This window comes from Parasteatoda tepidariorum, chromosome 6, assembly GCF_982258835.1.
Source record: "Parasteatoda tepidariorum strain Cologne lab strain chromosome 6, Ptep-v5.0, whole genome shotgun sequence".
NCBI lineage: Eukaryota > Metazoa > Arthropoda > Arachnida > Araneae > Theridiidae > Parasteatoda > Parasteatoda tepidariorum.
In genome coordinates, this window is record NC_141760.1 from 6,099,054 (window position 1) to 6,120,674 (window position 21,621).

The 21,621-nt window shown below is 25.3% G+C and overlaps 1 protein-coding gene across 4 annotated transcripts in view; it reads right to left on the reverse strand.

The window, feature by feature from the left end:
- LOC107452888 (uncharacterized) overlaps positions 1-21,621 on the reverse strand; it is a 77,552-nt gene that overhangs the window by 8,697 nt on the left and 47,234 nt on the right. For 3 of the 4 annotated variants that reach the window (XM_071179037.2, XM_043044687.3, XM_043044688.3), the window contains exons 2-12: positions 19,728-20,092; positions 14,370-14,492; positions 12,755-12,889; positions 12,052-12,234; positions 9,801-10,859; positions 8,299-8,381; positions 5,692-6,572; positions 3,778-3,967; positions 1,497-1,929; positions 783-866; positions 85-164 (exon numbers count right to left, since the gene is read on the reverse strand). In XM_071179037.2, the coding sequence (XP_071035138.2) occupies positions 85-164; positions 783-866; positions 1,497-1,929; positions 3,778-3,967; positions 5,692-6,572; positions 8,299-8,381; positions 9,801-10,859; positions 12,052-12,234; positions 12,755-12,889; positions 14,370-14,492; positions 19,728-19,887 (3,411 nt within the window). In that variant the 5' untranslated portion in view covers positions 19,888-20,092. Of the gene's footprint in view, positions 1-84; positions 165-782; positions 867-1,496; positions 1,930-3,777; positions 3,968-5,691; positions 6,573-8,298; positions 8,382-9,800; positions 10,860-12,051; positions 12,235-12,754; positions 12,890-14,369; positions 14,493-17,222; positions 17,639-19,727; positions 20,093-21,621 lie in introns of those variants that run through there. The other variant, XM_043044689.3, reaches the window with a different exon arrangement.

Sequence of the window (21,621 nt, forward strand, 5' to 3'; positions counted from 1 at the left end):
TCAGTATGATAAAACAAATCAAAATGTTTTTCCTTCAACATGTTAATAAATATAGAAACACCAATAAAAAAAACATGAAATTACCTTAGCATTTTCTTCATCTGAAACTGAACCAGATGTATCGAAAAGAATACGGTTGCGCAAGTGCTTTGCTATTATGGTCTCTGTAAAGATAAAAATATGGAAGTGTTTATTAAACAAGTTTATATTTTAATTATCTTAAGCAAAATAATACATTTTGCATTTTATTAATTTTTAATTGCAATACTATTTAATTAATTTTATAATTAATATTTTATTCATAAATTTGTAATATTTTGCTTGTATTTTTTCTCATCATTAAATGTGGAGGTAAAAAATTATTAATGTTGCAAGTTCAACTGCATCATGTTGATTTATTTACTGGTGCCTATAGAAAATGTTTTGTTAAGATTTCTCACAATACATCAATCATACTCCTACTTAATAATATGCAGAAAACTGTGTTGTTAAACAAGAAAATTTGCAGTTCCAAATAAAAAATTTTTTTTGCTCACACAATAAGCAGAAATTAAAAACTTCTCTTTAAAAAAGACCCTCATTACAAATAAAATAATAAAACTTAATTACTTTTAATTGTTAGAAATTCTTAAAACGCTATTATACAATTTAATGGCCTTATAGCCACACTGTGCTGAATACAAACATGCATTCAAGAAAATAATGTTATAAATAAAGTTATAAACCTAAGAAAAATAATGTTTAAATCGAAAAATATTATTTTTATAAAATTATAATCTTACCACTCATTTTCCCTTGTTTCGATGGTACATATCTTTTAGGATTGTCAGATTTCCTTTTACTTGGAAGAGCTTTGGAGAATGATGCTAAAAGAAATAGATAAAAAAAAAAACTCATAATTTAGTTCAAAGTCCAATTTAATCTTTAAGTTACTGGTCCTTTGAACCAATTACTAAAAAATATCACTAGCCCATACATAATTTCCCTGGTCCATTTAAATGTCTCCATTAGATTTTAAACAAATGTTAATAAAGAGAACATAGATTCTAGTCCCCGGGCACCACTAATAGTTATTTTACGCTGACCAGAGTCAAATTAAAGAAGGATTAATCTAAAAGAAATATCTAAAAGAAGGATCTAAAAGAAATAGATTTTTAAAAAAACTCATAATTTAGTTCAAAGTCCAATTTAATCTTTTAGTTACTGGTCCTTTGAACCAATTACTAAAAAATATCACTAGCCCATACACAATTTCCCTGGTCCATTTACATGTCTCCATTAGATTTTAAACAAATGTTAATAAAGAGAACATAGATTCTAGTTCCCGGGCACCACTAATAGTTATTTTACGCTGACCAGGGTCAAATTTTAGTTCTTTTGGACGGATGGGCCACCTCTTATTTTGAGTCCTGATCAAATTTTGTTACAAAAGATGATTTTTTTTTAATTTTTCTTTTTTCTTAAAACAAATCCAATTATAAAATTTTTAAACTCACCTAAACAATCAGAGATCGGTTCTGCTTTCTTGATTCGACTCTGTGATGAATGACGCAAAGAATACGCTTTTGATTTTTTTATATTTTCTGGAAGACTGCTATCATTGACTGAGCTATTGTTCACAGATGCCTTTGAACTTGCATCTGAACTTGAGTCAACAGAATGTTCCTTCTTTTTCTTCAACCTGGATAACCTTTTTTGCTGATGGCGTGTAATATTCTTAGAATACGACGATACAGACAATCTCTTCCTCTCAATGCTAGATCGCAAAAATTTCATACATTTCCTGCCTGAACTTCTTCGTGTGAAGCGTCTTCTGGCACACATGTCTCTAACTTCATCTTCGGAAAGTATTTCGACGGATGATTCTTTTTTAAATGATGCTTGACAACGCTTTGGCCTCCTTTTTACTACATCACCTTTAATAGAATTCTGTAAGAAATAAAAATCATTTTTCTTTAAATCAGTAAAAAAAAATATATCTTTGATACATAAATAAAACTTAACTTATATTCCTTTAATCATCAATACAGTAGAAGAGCTTTATAACATAAAACTTGAAATGAAAGGCTTTGGTTATAAAGAATTTTGTGTTACATAGATAATTTTATTAAACTAAAAGCTAAACATTGCAATATTAATGATTAAGATCAATATACTTTAAAACACAAAAATATGAACTTGCATATTCATTATTTACAGAAAAAAATGTTTATTATCAAGAGAATTAGAACTAAAAACTGATAAATTTATCAAATTTGCTTAGTTTCAGAGATTTTTAAGTTTTTGTGGTTTGTAAAAAATTTAGGTTTGTAGAATAAGATTGTATAGAACTTTTACTGAACTTAGTTATGTTAGACAAATCTCTAAATCTGATGCAATAAATATTAGGAAAAAAAATTTTAAAGTAATATTAATAAAAAAAGGAAATATAATGCTAGTTCCTACAACTTTTAGTGCACGCATGTATTTTAAAAATCTAACTTTAAAATTTCACATGTTTTCTGAATGACTGATTATAAATTCAATCATTTTTATTAAACGTGCGTTTTCAGTATGATCATAATTATATTAAACCATGGGCACTACACTAATGAATTTAAAATTACTAGTAAGTACATAATGAATACAGGTAATACTTCGTACTATGAGTAATAACTAGTTTACTAATCATAAATAGTAGTACACAGTATGTGAAGTGCATACAAATCAGAATGCACTATGTACTTATTTGCATGCAACTGCTACACTCCAGTTTGCCAACCTTACCAAAATAAAAAGCAGGAGATATTTTCCCAAACCACGGCAAAATTTTATAAATGAATGTTTTAAAAATAAATGAAAATATGTCAATATGAATTTATTAATCATTATGCTTATGATTTCTTAAAATATATCTAGCGGAAATATTTAATTCTAAACCAACAAATATAGTTAAAACTAATAATATCACATAAATCATGCGAAAACAAATAAATGAATTTATAATCATCAAAATTTTTTATTATTTAACCCTTTGCATTCTGAGTACTTTAAAATGCTGTTTGAACTAATCCAAGCACTAAATTGTTTATAATACAAACTGTATTTTTAAAATCCACCAAATAATGTGGTTACTAATTATTAAGATACAATAATATTAATTTTACAGGGGTGACTTTTGATATTACATCAAAGGTGTCATCCAAGTCAAAGGAGTTAAAAAAAACTTAAAAGACAGCGTTTTAGTCATCTTAAAAAGATACTAAAGTTTTTCCAAACAAAAAGTTCTTGGTTTTTGACTGAACAGTCAGTAATCTCTTCAAATTTTCATTTGAGTCATTTCATTTTATGTGGGTTTAAGTGGAAACACTAAATACTCTCCTGCATGCTGCATTATTGCCTTTTAGGATTTTTTTTTCAAGTTGAGCAAAGAATGCTCTTTTTTTCTATTTTTTTTAATTTTTAAATCAAGAAATCTTAGTTTTTTTTTTTTTTTTTAATGAAAATCTAAAATTTAATGAATTTTAATAAATTTAATTCCCACTAGTTTATAACACACAAAATGATATTAGAAACACAATATATAAAACAGTTTTTTGATACAGTTATAAGTAAAATATCCTTGAACATATAACAAGGAAAAGTAGTTGGTGTAACTTGAAAAGTATATATCATAGAAATTGAAAAAAAAATCAATAGTGTAGTCCACGACTTTTAAAGTTTCATAAAAAGAAAAATGGAAGCTAAATCAACCTTACTTGCCTGAACATTCTGAGGTTCAGTAATAAAAATAATTACCTTATATTTGTGTTCTGACACTAATTTATTTCCATCCTCAGTTTCAGGAAAGCACTGATCACTATCAAGAAGTCCATTTGCAGAACTGTCATGTGCATCATTTGTTTGACTATTAGAATTAGAATCTGATTTTTGAGCTAAACTTTCCCTTTCCAATTTGGGACAATCTTTCATATACATATTTGCAAACCTACAAAAATAAAGCATATGACAGATATAACTAGATTCAAATTAACTTAGAAGTAGGCATTATAATTTCAATAAATGAGTGTTTGTTGATCGACTAGATTAATTTATCGAAATGTAAAGTAAAAATGTTGTAGTAGAATCAAACCAAACAAGGCCAGCATACTAGGTTTATGTAAAACAGGCATTCAATAGAGAAATTTTTAATATAACTCGTGAACATGGTTAATTTATTACAAATTTACAAAACATTTTATTTAAAAATGCATCAGAATATTAGATAATTTTGACACAAAAAAAAAATATTAGACATTTTAAGAAGCTTAAATTAATTATGAAAAAATATACATTAACACTTCTTTTTGAATATCTAAATTTAATAATTCATTAGTTTTCTCAGTTTAAAAAATAGCAAATATTATTAGCTTAAAATTAATAAGAATTATATGGATGGAGAAGGGAGTGTGTAAAGAATGTTGTAAACAAGATTCTAAAGTAAACGGAGTCGTGAAAACCTGCAGTGCATCCTTGTTACATTTACTAATTGTAATGTATAGTAGATCAAGTCCAGCTTTATTCGTAAAAAGGCTCTTTCCAAAAAAAAAAAAATTATAAAATTACTAGAAATGAACTTAACTTTCATACAAAAATAAGTTTATGTTTTATATTTAAGTTAGCTAATGTTTGTTAATTATGCCTCATATACAAAGATGAGGCATAGATTATATCCTCAGATATTATGCCCACATATATTCATATACAAAAAAAAGTGGGAAAATAAGAATTTTGTACTAATTTTTTTTTTTTTTTTTTTACTTTATAATACAACATAATTCTCTCTAAAATGAAAAAGATAAATAACCTAAACATTGTTGGGTTTTTGCCGTCAAAAACTGGTTTTTGACATGACAGTGATAAAAACCGTGTTTTTACCGGTAAAAACTGTCTAAAACCTACTGATTTCTTTAATTTATGGCATACAGCGGACAATATACTATTTTCACATAATTGCCTTTATAAATTAATGTTGTAAATGATTGCTATTGATTTTGCAACTGTATACATGTATTCTTATTGAAGGATATACATTCATATAGAAATATTGTAATATACTTATTGAAAATAGTGATACTTACTTTTATCATTATAGCTTGATTTGCAAAGGAATCAAAATTTTGCACTTCTTAATTGTTAGAAATAAACAGACAAACAAAAAAGCTTGGAACTATTAATAAATTTAAGTTCTAAAAAGAAGAATTTCTTAAATATTAGAAAATAAGCTAAAAAAAACTTTCAAAACTTGTAACTACTAACAAACTCTAAGTCAAGAATGACTTGACATTCTTCAGTAATGTAATATGCCAAACAAAATGATGCTTGGAAATGTTGCAAATTTTGTTTAGTATCCTAATATTTTACTTTAAATAGTATGTTTTGATATAATCATGTTGGGAAAATGCAAGAATCTGTTCTTAAATATCTTTTAACAACTTTTTTTCTAATTTTATTGCCCAAAAATGAATTAATTTTAAATTATAAGCAGTTAAACTCAAATAAAAATAAAGTTTTACCAAAACTATGGGTTTTTGACATGACAGTAAAAACCATGGTATAAACCGGTAAAAACCGTCATGTGTCAAAAACTTGCCAACCCTGAACATAAATAAGGAATAGTATAAAACAAGAAAATGTATTATAAAAGAAAATTTTAAAAAATGAATATAATACCTCTTTTTGGGCTTCAATCGCAAAAGTTCTTTCTGTTTCTGCTTATATTTTTTTTGCAATTCCAAAAGTTTATCGTGCATTTCAAACACAGTTGAAACTGGTTTTTCACTCACTTCATTCCCTTGCTTTGAAAGTTCATCTTCTGGCCATTGTTTTGGCTCTTCTTTTATTTGGGGATAATTTGAACACACGGGTGAATCTTTTGGCTCAATTTTTATCACGTCGAATTCCGAAACCAAGCGCTCCACAGCAATGGTAGACAGCAATTCGAGTCCTCGGATTTTCAAAGAATTACACGGGTGATTGCATTTATCTTTCACATTTGAAGCATCTTCTGTTTTTAGATTTGAATTTGTTTTTAAAGGGCTAGATACCTCGAATGATGTGACTTTCTCTATTGTATCCAACAAAAGATGAAGTCCATGATTCACATTGAATTCGGGCAACGGTTTGCTTTCTTCTTTATTTGCTTCTAACACATTGCTGTTTTTAACTTCCACATCAGTCTTAGTATTTTCAACTGTGGTTTCTGTATCCATTGCAACACAATCATTCTTGTTATGAGCTTCAACATCTTGTGAGGTAATAAGCGTATTTTCACTTTCCTTTTTTACCCGAACAAGATCACTTTCGAGCACTTTGTTCTCAGATTCGTTTGTAGAAGGTGCATCTTGAGGTTCGACTTTCACGGAGTGCTTGAATTCCACATCACAGTCGTTCAGATTTGCACTGCTCTCTAAATTGCTTTCAGGAATATCAAGCGTTAGAGGTGATTGCTTTGGAGGTACAGTGGTACTATGACACCTTGGAGGTATTATGTTAATTTCTTGATTTTGAGAGGTAGGCACACTTTCTCCCAAACTTTCATCTCTAGACTGATTCTACACAAAATGAAATGAATAAAAAAATTAAGATAAACGGTGAAAAGAATACTTAGATAAAGCAATATTTTTGTTTATTTGAGTAAATTAACTTTATATTTAAGTAGACTATATGAAGTGAGGCTTTCTTCTTATATGCAAGCTTTCAATTAGCAAAAAGCTATAAATCTAAAAAAAAAAAATTATGAACTCATTTAAACCAATCCTGCATGCTCTTTACACTTTTAGCTTTTAATGAGTAGCCAAGAGACAGATTTCTAAAGTTACTTATAAACTTAATAACAGGGGTCTGTCTAGGTTTTTCTGAGAGATACCTATTTTGTGAAAATGTAGACATAATTTGTGAAAAATTAAGAATTATATTAAAAAATCAGCACAAAAATATGGTTAAAATATGGATTTATCGTTCCTTAAGGGCTACAAAAGTAAAATTTTAAGAAAAAGTATTTCGTGAAACTACTGTTTTTCCTGAAGTTGAATTTGTGAAGGTACCGCTAAACGGTAGTAAATTCGGCCTGGACAGACCCTTGAATAAACTAATACTTCTATAGGCATTTGGTACTATCTTCTACTCTAAAAACACTCTTACTGTCACTTAATACTTTTATCCACTTAGATATGCAAAATTTAAAGATTTAGCAAAATAAATTAATGTTGTACATTTAAAAAATAATAAAATAAAATATTTCCTAGATTTATTTCTTTTTTTTTTTTAATGGCACTCATCCACTAATCTTGTTACTTAAGAATGGAATTTAATAAGATATAATGAATTTTCCTTTAACATAAATATAAAAAAATAAAATTTAAAAATTATAAAATACTTTCTAGAAATGGATTATGTAAATGTAGAATTTGATGGGGGAAAAAAGGTGCTAAAATTGGTTATACTATGTAAAACAAAATCAGAATTTCAAAGCATGATATACTCTAACACAAAAAAAAAAAAAAAAAAAAAAAAAAAAAAAAAAATCTGAAATAATAAAAAGAAAGCTCACTACTTTTCATTTACATATTTATCAGGTAAAATACACTCCCTGAAAATACTGGATATGCTAAATATGATTCATTTCCCAGCACAATTTTATCTGTCTCGTAGAAAAGAACTGTTTAAATGCTTCTTTAGAGCAACAAAATATTTAAAAATAAGTTTTATCAAGTGATCAACCAAAATAATTTATAAACCAATCAAATGAAACATGGACAATGATTGAAAAGTTTTTTAAACAGTTTTGGAGATATTTAAATGATGACATTAGGAGAAGAAAATTAAATTATAAAAAATCAGGCATAGTTAATTTAATCAACATTCAAAAATTAAAATAGAGTAGACACTGACACCTTTTAAAAAGATGTATAAGGGCAAATTAGGTGATTTAGAATAACAAAGAATATTTTCAGCGATAATACAAGTACTATCATCAGTAAAGAGCAGCAGAAATATTTTGGCACAGTAGATTGTACTAAATTTTATAGAATCTAAATTATCATCTTTGATTTTGTTCTTATACATATTTCTTTATTTAATATTGCAAAATAAAGAAATCCATTTTTAGTATAAGCACAACTAAAGATAAACAATAAAATTTTCAAACCAACTGCAAAAAATTCTATTAAATGAAATATACACTGTAAATTTGTATTAAAACATAAATAAAAACACAAAAAAAAATTTCATAAGTAAATTGAAGAAATCAAACAATTTTATGTGTTTCAAAATATTTACCTTTAAGCAAAGAGGACTTAAATTAGAAGTTGGTTGATGATTTTCTATTCTTTTCTCAGAATTGTGTTTGCTAATATGCTTCGCTATAAAAAAAAAAGAGAAAATATAAGTATTATTACAATTCCTTCTAGAAAGAATTTTATTATAAGCACTGTTTTGAAATATTTCAATGGGTACTTTTTCATAAATTTATAATTTTTTCTATTCAATATATTATTCAAACAATTTTATGAAACCTATCAATTGTCTATTTTATTTTCAATGAAATGAAACTTAGAGAAACACTTAACAAAACAGTTTAAAACAAATGTTTCATTTTTGATCAAATTAATTGATAAATTTAATATTCTCTAAATTCTTGTTTCTAAGAAAATTTTTTAAATAGTATATTATATATATATATATATATATATATATATATATATATATATATATATATATATATATATATATATATATATATATATATATAATCTTAAATAAATTTGCACAATCGGTTGAATCTATTTTACCTAAAATATATATATATAATTTTAAAAACTTCGATTAAAAGATAATTTTATTACTACTTGCAATTATAAATAGTAACAACTCACTGTTAAATTATGATTACTTTTCAAAATCAATTTTAATAATCAGCTTCAATGCTTAGCTGTATTACGACATATGTGAAAAAAAGTAAATAAGTTTTTTTCTATTTTATTTATTTATCTATGATTATTACTATTATTTTTTTTTCACATGACATGCATGGGGAAAAAATAGTTTCTTGTAATTTGAAAAATAAGTTTATATCACACCAACTCTTTTCCTAAGTGTAATATAATTAGAAAACAATTACAATAGAAACTTCTTAGATTTTTAGAGTCATATGGTAAATATTTTTTTATAGAAAACCCAAAACAGAATGAAACATTGCGAAAAAAATTTTTAAACATCAATTAAAGAAAATATTGAAAATAACTTTTCAAATCTTTCAAAATTTTATGTTTCACATATTGATAAATTGAAATTCCTTTTAAGATGTCTAAAATAAGACAATTGAAGACTATTTCTCTCAAATTATATCAAAGGAATATGAAAAGACAATAGTTGAAATGGTATTACAATGATATTTACAATTAGTCATTTCAATTTATGAATATTTTTTAGAAATTAGTAACAAAATCTAAATAAAGAAGAAAAAAACATCTTATAAAGTAAACATCTTATATGCACGTGTCTATTAAAAAATAGGAGTTCCTGCATTATTTTAAAATTAAGAAATAATTAAAAAATAATAATAATAATTTGTTTAGATATCGTTTGATTTGAAACAAATTCAAATTTGTTCGATTACTTCGCTATAAATTGATAAATGACTATCAAAAATATTGAGTCATTTCATTACAGCTATGATTTGCCTTCTTTTATTGAAAAAAAAAACTATTATTTTTAATGTAATAATAGAGGTGCCGTGACTTAATTGTGTTTAAACATGAAGTTAAAAAAAAATTACTTACAAGATGAAGATTTATTTTGAACACCAATGATCTGGACTTCATCATCAACGTCATAATCTACTCTCTTTTTTACAGGAGAGCAAATGTTAGGACTTGATGAATGAACAGCATATTTGGTAACAAGCATATCAGGTGGCGCAGTTTGAGCAACAGAAATCAAGTTTTCATGCAACACTGGAGAGGCATAATTTTGGTTCCGAGAAGGAGGTTTTGCTGCTTCTGGGGGTTTGAAATAATTGTCAGGCGAAATCATTGGCAAGTCATTGTAAGACCACGACTTGTTAAGAGAACACGGATTCTGGTAAAAACTATTTTGGTAACTACTCACATCTGACCTAGATGAAGAGTTTGTTAAAATAAAAGGGCTAGAACTCGAAGCGTACGAGGATGCCAAGCAATTGGATGACGTTGACGGACAACTAGACATGAAATATTTATCTTTTGGCTCTATCTTAGGCTGCATCATTGAGGTAGGGATATTCAAGACCTCGGGGGTCTTATTTTCAGAAATTTGAATAACCGAAGAGCTCCTGGAGTTAGATTTTTGATATTTGCAATCGTACGGATTGCTTTTTTCGGGCTTTACTTTAGAAGAACTAGTCTTTTGCTTATGTTGTTCTCTAAAAGAAGTATCACTAATTCTTTGAGTAGTCACAGTCTTGTGAAAGTCTTGAATGCCGTGAAAATCGGACTTTTTCGAAAAATTGCTACTGAAATGGCAATCACTCAGAGGCTGAAGAGGATGCTTGGATTTGCTAGAGTTCAATGAGGGTGGTTGTTTGTGATTGGAGTAGAAGTGCTCATCTCCGGCTCTCTCGATGGAGTTCTTGAATTGCATAGAGTTTTCACTTTCGTAATGAGAAAAATAAACATTCTTGAGTGGTGAGGCATTACAGTTGTTTTCCTGGGTTGCAGGCATAGATTTTTCTTGAGGTGGACTATGGATGTTTCCTTTTAATGAATATGCAGATGAGAAACAAGATTTATCTGTGGATGGATGCATACTTGAGCTGCTTCTAATATCAGAAGCAAATAAATAAGGCTCATGACCTGAAGAAACTAAAAAGAAACACAAAATTAAAAATGAGCAAAAAAAGAAACATTTCTCTAATTTTGACCCCCCTTTTTTTAACAGAGAAAAGATTACACATCTTTTTGATCTGTCTATCCTGAGCACTTAAGAAAATATGATTTCCACTGAAGCACATTAATTTTGTATTTTTAATATGATCATAACAGTTGACCAAGAGTGAAAACTGTAAATTCTCTTTTAGAAAATTCTAAGCTGTTAGTTTAATTGATTAATAATATGTCACATATATTGTAGCTGTGAAACATTTATTAAAAAAATTCTTAAAGAATTAAGAATCTTAATTACAAAACATATACTGATTTTTAATGAAAATTTCGATTGTCATATTGTTGTACTGTAATTTTTTTCAATGGCACTTAATGCACTATTACAAATATTTATCTCATGAAATAACAATAATAGAAATGAAGTTTAAAAATCAATAAGAACATTAAACTATATCCTAAAAAATCAAATAATTAAATTATCCAATTTATAAGATGACTTACTTGCATTTCAAAATGTAACAATTATTAATTTTGCATGACAATCAAGAAAATTTTTTGTTTATCTTTCTTATATAGTAGTCTAAACCTTAAATTTTAAAGTATATTTTAAGTCAATCTAATAAAATGCTGCAACATTTTAGCATGTTGGATTAGAATTGCATTTTAGAAAAAATGAAATGCTTGAAGAAAATATACTGATTTAGTTTTAAGCAGACAAAACTAAATCAAATTTTTTGAAGAAAAAAATCAGCATGTAATAAATAAAAAAATATTTTCTTTATTGTAAATTAATTAAGAACTGATTTTTTTTACAAAAAAAAAAATTATTTATCTCTCTTGCAAATTTAAGCTGTCTTTGAATAATTATGAATACAATATGTACATGTTTAGTAAATCGCAGAAAATATCTAAAAAAACTAAACTACTGAAAAAAACATGTAGGGAGAAAATGTAATGTTTTAAATGTTTAAACAAAAGCTTTTAAAAGCTAAATTAAGAACACAAACTAAATTTTGAGAAAATTCAGCATATAGAATTCCATTATTATAATTTTTCCTTACAAATTAAAATCTTCCAAGTTTTGCTTAAACACATAAATTATTTTTAAAAAAATGTATAACATTTTTCCTACATTTAACAAAATATGATGTGTTTATTAAAAGCAAATTACCCGTGAGGAGTTCTTGTTTTGGCAGACTACGTGAAACTGAACACTGAGATTTTAGCTTGCTTTCAACAACACAGCAAGCATTTAGATTGTCAGACTTTGATCCTGATGAACACATAGACATACTAGATGTGTTGACATTTGGAGAAAGTACTTTCTCTTGCTTAAAAACTCGCTGTGTTGACTCTAGAAGATATTTTAATAAAATTATTCATTAGCATCTTTAAAAATTAATTAGTTAATTTTTATTTTAATAAACCTAAATGTAAATAATCTTTTTAATCTTGGAAAAAAAATATTTAAAACATTTATACACAATTAACAGTTAAAGCTATAAATAAAAAATTATATTTGAATGATATTTTTTCTTATTTTATTTTTTCCACTTCTAATTTAATGCTACTAAATATGCAAAAACTTATAAATTACTAAAAATAATTTTTTAAAAATTTAAAATAAGATAACTTTAAAATTAGCAGTTAAAGAATAAAAATTTAATATTTTTAACAAGGACTATAATATTTTCCAATAAAACAATAGAACAAATATCTTTTGCAATATGGTGATACAAACTGATATATAAAAACTTCTATTTTTTAATAAGTAAAGAGTGATTACGATATTATTAATATTCAAAATTACATTGTTATTAATAAAATTGGATTTACAATTAAAACAAACTCCACTAAGAGTAATAATTATTCACCTTTGGGTGTTTCAGCTAGATGTGAGTAATGGCCCAAACCTTGAAGAGAATTTCTTAAATTTGAGGTCAAATTCTCACCATGTCTCAAAACTGGATGTCCGAAATACAAATTATTCCCATCAAATCTTCCACAACCTACAAATATATTTAACAAGGACTAAAATAAGTCAATGTCCTATAGTTACGTAATAAGTATTGAAAAAAATCAACAGAAAAATAAAAATGAAATAATAATTTTGAATTTTATTAAAAATAGTTAAATCTTTGAAAAACCAAATAATTTTTTATTTATTCCTTTTATTTTTTCATTATCAAAGCATACATTTAAAACTTGAAAACAAATTAACTTTAACAAATTCATGAAACTCATAAATGAATAGTTTTCTATTTTCATTAAAATTAGAAACTTGATGATCTTAATTTTCAAATCAATCTTGAAACAGGATTATATCTACCAATATTTTTTTTTAAAAACTTATGAACTTTAAATCTTATAAACTTTCAAATGTGCTTTTATTCAATTTGATAAGTTGCAAATATGATTTACTTTTCAATACAATCCTTTCCATTTGCATGTCAATATTAATATATATTAACCTAAAAGAATATGATAAATCATTTCATATAGTAAAGAAATATAATAAATAAAATATCCAATATTATAAAGTCAATATACTAGAAAATACTTCAGAAGAAAATGCAAAATAAATAAATAAATAAATAAATAAAACGGATAGAAGCTAAAGTAGAAAAAAAATCATACAAATACCAAACAATATACTCTAAATATGATTTAAGGTATAGCAAATAAAATAAAATTGGACACATAGTGGAATGTAGCTTTTGTTTTAGGAAGAGGAAAAATATTCCTTTGATATATCGTCATTTAGCATAATTGAGTAAATTTTTTTCATCGCTATATTACTTTATATACATATATAGAATTGTTAAAGTAATGGTGCTTATCTACATATCCTATTTACCTACATTTTGTGCTTCTTGATTACGATGCATAATGTGTTAGGAATAATAATCTAAATTAACAGGAAATTTTAATTTTGGACTAATTTTAATCAATATTGATAATCTCTTTAAATAAAGGAATACAATATTTCTTGTTCATTTTTATAGATTTTACACAACAATGCTATTATTTTTCTTACTAATTTTTCTAACTTATTTGCTTTAGTTTGATAACCATTTCAAAATAAAACAGTGCAATAACAAAACTGGAATATTAACCTTACATTTGTGTTTAAATAAGAAAACATTAAACTTAAAATACAAATTATGTGAAAGGCAATTTTATTAATGAATTTACTATATCATTTCAAGATTAATTTTCTACAATAAAATTGTAAAAACACATGGCTTGCAGAGATTTATTTTTAATTTGAAAAATAGAAAAACATTTTGACTTGGGACTTAATTTTTAATTAGTATCAACAAAATTGAGTTAACTAAGAAAGTTCTGTATTTACATCATCAACAAAGTTTCAGAAATAAAAAAACACAATACTCTTTTAACATATTGATTCATACGTTAAGAACAAATCATCAACAAAAATTAATTTATTAATTAATTTTAAGACAAAAATAAATTTAAAAAACTTACCATCTGGGGGTGGTGTTGGAGGCCAGAACTGCCCAAGGTTAGGCATGCACCCAGGTTGCAATCTGTATGCAGTTGGAGGTAACGAGTTGTTATATAATGCTCCAAAATATGGAAAACTTGAACCTATTGCAGAAAAATAACAAAATTCTTTTTACAAAATATGTGATATTAATTACAATACAAATTATTAATAAAATACATAGACAAAATTAAATAATTGTTGCAAAAATTTTTTTTTTTAGAAATTTCATTTGAATTATTTTTAAGAACATATTTGCTATTTATCTGCAACCTATCCTTTCGTGGCTAGAAGAAAACAAACCAAAGCTTTCCAAAAGTTGGAAAACATTGATGCTTAGTTCAAAAATTGTTTAAATACTCTTAAAATTAATATAAAAGTTCATATTTACAGGCAAACAGGATGTGCTTACTTGTATATATGTTCCAGCATTCTCAAAAATAAAAAATTATAACTTAATTATTTTTAATATTTTTTTTTTCCTTTGGTGGAAAAGAAAAGGACATATTAGGATTACCAGAATGATCTCTTTACCACAATTTTTTTCAATGAAAAAATTTATGCTTTAATTCAATTTTTTTTTAAACATTTGTAAAAAATACTTATAATAATGAAAAAAATTAGATTTTTGTTAGGAATGTTTACTTTTTAAAACAATATCTTGTTCACTTTATACAAATCTGAACTTTCAACGTTCTTAAGAATATTATATGATAAATGTTCTTAAGAATATATGATTTCCAAAAGTTGAAAACTTTGATGTTCAGTTAAAAATAATTTTGAATACTACTAAATATAATATGAAATCTTTTTTTTTTATCAGCAAACAGGATGTGTTTATCTATATATAATGCATGTTCCAGTATTCTCAAAAATAAAAAAATAACTTAATAAAATAATTTTAATACATTTTTTCATTTATTAATGATTTTTTAACATTAATTAATAACACTTAAAAATGATTTTTAAAAAAATTACCGTTTTGTAAGGAATATTTGCTTTTTAAATCAATATCTTTCACTTTAGACAAATTCAAACTTTTAATGTTCTTAAGAATTGATGAAATTTGAGAATCTCCAAGAAATTATAAAAAATATTAAAGTTAAAACTATTTTATTAATAACTTAAAAATAAATGCTAATAATCCATTTAAATATTAATTTACAATTTAATTACCAAACACACTGAATCATACAATAAATTTTAATTCTAACTAAAATATTTTCCAAAATATTAAATTAAGATTAGTTTAAGACTAATTCAATCAATTTTTAAATTAGTTTTTTTTTGCTTTTTATTTTCAAATAAATATACAGGCATTTAAATAATACATTATATTTGAATTCTATTTACAAGCAATTCTTTTTTCTTTTAAATGCCAAGTTATATTTAGTTTATGCAGCTTGAATGTAAGCGGCTTTCTTTAAAAAACAACAACAATGTAGCCTTTAAATTAAAAGATTTTTTTAAGCATAATTAAATTATATCTCATGATTTAAATAAAAAATTTCAAGTAGTAGTTATATATGGATTTTGCTTTATTTATTGCAAATTTTTGGTATTGTTTAGAATAACAAATTTTAAACTTCTTCTATCAATAACAAAACTAAATACTTTTGCATAATTTTTTCTTTTTTTTTCAAATCTATACAGTAACACTTGTTTATAGTTGACTCCAATTCTAAAAAAAAATATAATGATTTATCTATAATAGTAAAATTGGAAAAAGAAAAACATTTCTCCTTAGAACACAATAAACTCTAGTTTATGTTTTATTGCATGAAAATATTTATAGGTGGGGTTATGAGGAATTTTAAGCTTTCAACTTTTTTCCTCAGAAAAATACTGGTCTTAAATATAGAATAATAGAATATATAGTAAAAGGTTTTGAATACTATACACGTTTCTTAACATGATTACATTAGTGTGTACCTTTATATTTATTTACAGTATCAAAAAAAAATATAGATATATATCACAATTACACTTCTTTATTCAAATAGTAAGTTAAACATGTTCAGAATATCAAATTACAATTAAAATATAAATATGAAAATTATGATTGAAAGCTTTAATGTAATAACAAGAATATTTAATGAGTAAAAAAAGCTATGTTTATATGAGTATTTTATATTTTCAGAATAAATGACAAATTTCCCTGTACGTGCATTAATTCTTCTTCAGACACCAATAAGTTAAGAATACTAGAAATTCTATTTCATAATAGTAGTTTAGCATTTGATAAAATATAGTTTGTTTTTTTTCACTTTCACTGTGGTTAGTATAAAAAGGTGTCATAAACTATGTCTGACAAAAATATATAATAGAGAAAAAATTATTAGGTACTAAATATCTGCAGGTTTAGGAAACCATATTTATTGATAGCTACAAAATAATATCAAAAAAGGTTTAATTAATATTATTCATTCAATATTATTTATTTAATATTAAGTAGATTCAGTTCAAAATATTAAATATGAAAAAGAATAATAATAAGTAACATAGAATAATGAAATCAATTCTAATATTAATTAGAAAATACAACCTAATTTTTTTCACATTCCAAATTATACAGTTTAAATTAAAACAGGTTGAAGAATTCTTAAGACTATTAATAACAAATAATCTACCTTTAAACAAAACAGGAATACAAATAAACATCTTTATTTAGAAAACAAACTTAATAGTTCGTTTTCAAAATTTTTAGGCATTAATGGAATAAACAAATAGAATAAAAAATTCAAAATTAAATTAACGAATTCAGAATTGAAAAGAATCTAACAACATTAGTAAAATTAATACAATATACAATAGATAATTTTATAAAAACTTACTTAATTCTGACATAAAAGAATTTACAATGGAACATTCAGAATTCTTAAGACAATACTTCCTATTCATCCACAAGAAAGACAAAACTAAAATCCGGATATTCTTATCTCTTTAAAATTTAATTAAAATCATATAATGGATACTATTATTGTGAAATTGAATCGCAATATTTTTTTCATATATCCTTGCTACTGAGATATTCACTCTGTGAGTCACTGAGAAAAACACAAGTGAGAAACAGATTCGACAAGAGATGTCAGCATTCTGGAGATCCGACTGATGTAACAAAAAATGACGTCACTATTCTTATTTATCATTTTTCTGGAGCTTTTGATTCCACTAACCCATAAGAGCTAAATAAATTCAGAACAACGCAAAAGAATCTTTTGATGATTTTACCAATCTTTTTTGAAACGTATTTAAAAGTGAAAATTTTTCTAGGAATGGAATGAATCATAATTAAAGTATAAATATCTCTATCGTCCATTTTCTTTTTATCGATAATATTATTCGAAGAACTTTTTTAATATTGCAATTATTTTGAAAAATAGTGAATATATTTTGTTATGATTTCTTATTTTTGTATTTATAATAGTCAAAAAGCTTAAATTGGTTTAAAAAAATAATTTGGCAATAAATAAATCTTCAGAATTAAACATACAAAAAAATTACAGAAAATCGTATCTTAAATAAGTTTTATGATGATTCCTGCAGTTGAAATCATAAAATAAATTACTTCTTTATGAATGAGTTTGTCATTGTAACTAAAACATATCTATTTCTTATTTAACTGCCAAGTTAGAATCTATTTTAATTATATACATAGAAAAAAATTCAGAGAAACAAAGTTAATAAGTTGTAATAACGTATGATAATCAGAACAAAATAATATAACAGTAACATAAATTATAACGAAAAAAAATCTAAAGAAATTTTGAATGCAACTTTTCTAGTTAAAATACTGTAAACACCATTTAAGAAAGAAATTATTTTTAAAGAACGTACAATGTTTAATTAAGATTTAATATTTAAAAAAAAAAAAATTAAAGGCACACAAAAATAAGAAAAAACGTTTTTAAAGTGTTAACAATATTGTGAAAATGTTTGAAACTTAAATATTTTATTTTATTTACTTTTTGCATTCTGAAATCAACAAATGATTATCTTTACATTCTTTTTTTTAATTCATTATAAACATTTTGCTTGGATTTCCTAAATATTTACAGAGAAATAAATAAATAGCTATTTCAATTATAATTTTTAATCCCTACATTTAACTAAAAATACGAAATCCAACATTCCAGTGCTCATTTTTCATCAATATAAAATATAGTTCTATAGTGTGGTTAGTATAAATTTGAAGAAATATAAAATTATGATCAAAAAAGCAATCTAACTTCATTACTTTAATATACTGTATAATTTCCCAGAACAAACATATACTTTCTAATAAAAAAAAAATTAATGTTCATGTCATAATTCTTAATTTACATTTATACATTTTCTGGTTAAAATCTAATAGTTCTAATAAATAGTTTTAATTAAAAAATGTTTTCGGTGCAAAAATATATCTCCAAATACTGAAGTAACTTATTAAGATACGATCTTTTTTAAATAAAAAAAAACATGAAGTCGAATTCGGGAAATCCCAGAAGTTTGTTTAATCATCTAAGATAAAAATTTCTGATAGGAAATTCTAGGAGCAATCTCCAACTAAACTCAATATTAGAACTTGCTTAGTGAGCAAATGCATTAAAAATGCAGAGCATAAATTAGTTCACTTATTCACCAATAGATAGCGCTTCTTCACAAGTAAGCAGCTATGTATCTTCCCGTAGCTCCGCCCACTTTTGACATCTGACAAAAATAAAGAATGAGGAAAAATAAAATAGCTTTAACAAAAATGAAAAGAATTAAAATTGCTGAGCGAATCGTATATTCAAAGTGCAAAATTTCGGAGAGTTTTCGTTGCCAAAATTCCAGTTATCTTTTTTTAATTCATTTTTTTTTCTTCAAATTGCAGTGGCAATTAAATTAATAAACAATTTTCATGGAGATTTAATACTAAGCTCAAATAAAATATAATTTTAAATGGTTTTTAACAGTAATAAAAGAAATCTCTACAATGCAAAATACATTTTTGTTTAAAATATTTTATTAAAAAAATCATCAACGTATGAAGAAATGCGTCATACCAATAAAGTTTTTTCAAAACTTTGCAATGCTCTCTTTGGTACAAAAATTACATTTAAAAGATTAGAGTTTCTATTTTATGATTACAGTGTGATTAATACTACCATCGAAAATATTGCCAATTCAAATCTCTCACAGTAAAAGAAGTTTTTGATACACACACTGCAATTAGTTAAGACTTACCACTACATATCCTCTACCCAATATAAAATAAACAAAAATATTTATCATACGTTTAGAACAATGAAAATATTTACACCCTATTTGCGAATAATTTGAAGATAGAATTCATATAGAAATGATAAGAGACTCACCAGGGTCGACTTGGTTTTGCCAGCATCGTCCATAGGGGTCGGAGGCTGCCGGTACAATGGGAGATATGGCGGCAGCAGCGGCAGGCATGTCGGCATAAGGTACTTCCACATTCCAAGCGAGTACTGGCGACCGATTGACGGCGTATACTCGGCCGTTCATGTCGCCCGAATTCTGGTGGTGGTACGTTCGAACCTCACCGAAGAGGTGGTTTTCGCTGTTCGACTGGCAGGGGTGCTCCGACAACGAAATTCGGCACAATTCTCAACGAGTCTTGTTGGTGATGTTCGGCCGAAGGACACACACATTCCTGCTTTAATTTTCGAAGGGTTAGGGTTACGGCGGCTTCACTTAAATATCAAAAATCCTACAAAGAAAAGAAATAACTCTTAGTATTCAAATTAAAGATCTCATAAATGCATGATTTATGCTTTTCAAGAAATTATTCATATCACTCCATATGAGTATTTACTTGAATGCAAAATTTACGAATTATAAAACTTAATTTTTGTAAGAACAGAATTGGAATCAATAATCGATATAAGTGCGTGCAAAATTTAATAATATGTTGGAGAAAAAATTCTATTATGGATTTATTAACTTTCATTTACAGCATAATTCAGAGTGACCCATATAATCCTTAAGTAACTTGAAAATGCATGGTTTTATTTAAATTGTAAAAAAATTATAATTAGTGTTAAATATTGCATTGTTAATTTTTTAGAGGTTATAATATGATAAAGAAGTAATAAGCCTGAATATATAATGTCATGAAAATTAGCAGATATATTTTATCATTCTATTAATTATTTTATCCTTTTTGTTTCCTATTTTTTGTTTATAGGTTCTTTACCATGCTTTAATAAAAAATTTTAATATCCAAATTTTTCCTTTTTGTATTATTATCAGCATAGACTTTTTTTATTCTTTTAGCATGAGTTGGCTTTTCAATATTGATGCTAATATTGTTTATTTTATTTATTTATTTTGTTCCTCACAATAATTTTGAAATAAAAAAAAAATTATTTTGTTAACAAGAAATGTTTGAAATGAAGAAGCTTTTTGGGGGAAATCAAAAGCACTACAATTATTATATAAGACTTGTATAATACATGCATGAGTTAGCTTTTCATTGTTTAATTAAACATTGTTTATTATTTAAATTTTAATTGTTGTTTCTTTAATCATGTTTTTATTTATTTTTAGTTTTTACAGTATCTTTAAAAAAAAAGTAAGAAAAACGTTGTAATATAAATAAGAAACGCTGGTAATGAAGAAGTATTTGGGGAAAAAAAGCATTACCATGCAGAACTTGTGTAATACATATCATGCAGTGTTTATTATAGTAAAATTATTATGTAAACATGCAGGTAAAGAATGTTTTATGCAAAACATACCATTTATTTATAGTTTAAAATCAAGAAAAAATTTATTTTTTCTAAACAACGTATACAAAATTTAAGTAAGAAAAAAAATATTTTTAAAAACACGCACACACATAAATGAAACTATTTGTAATATTTGAATATCATTTTAAAGTTGTGTAAGGTGTTGTATACATGAAGAGTTGAGGCTTTATAGTAATAAGTCACAGTTTATCCAAAAATTACATTTTGCATCAAACTGTTCAGTGCAATTGTTTCTGGGTAGGTATTTTACAAAGATCAAAAATTTGCATTTGATAACAGCACAATACACAGAAACTTTTTATTGCCTAAATGGAATATTTATTATGAGGAGTCTTAAAAACGCTCTTCTGATTATGTGGTTCGTCATTATATAATTGCGAACCCTTAGTGTATACATTTTAATCATATATAAAATCAGGAAAAAAAATCGTTAAAAAAAGCTTTCGGTTCATATGAAATATTTTATTATTCTAATGATTTATTTATA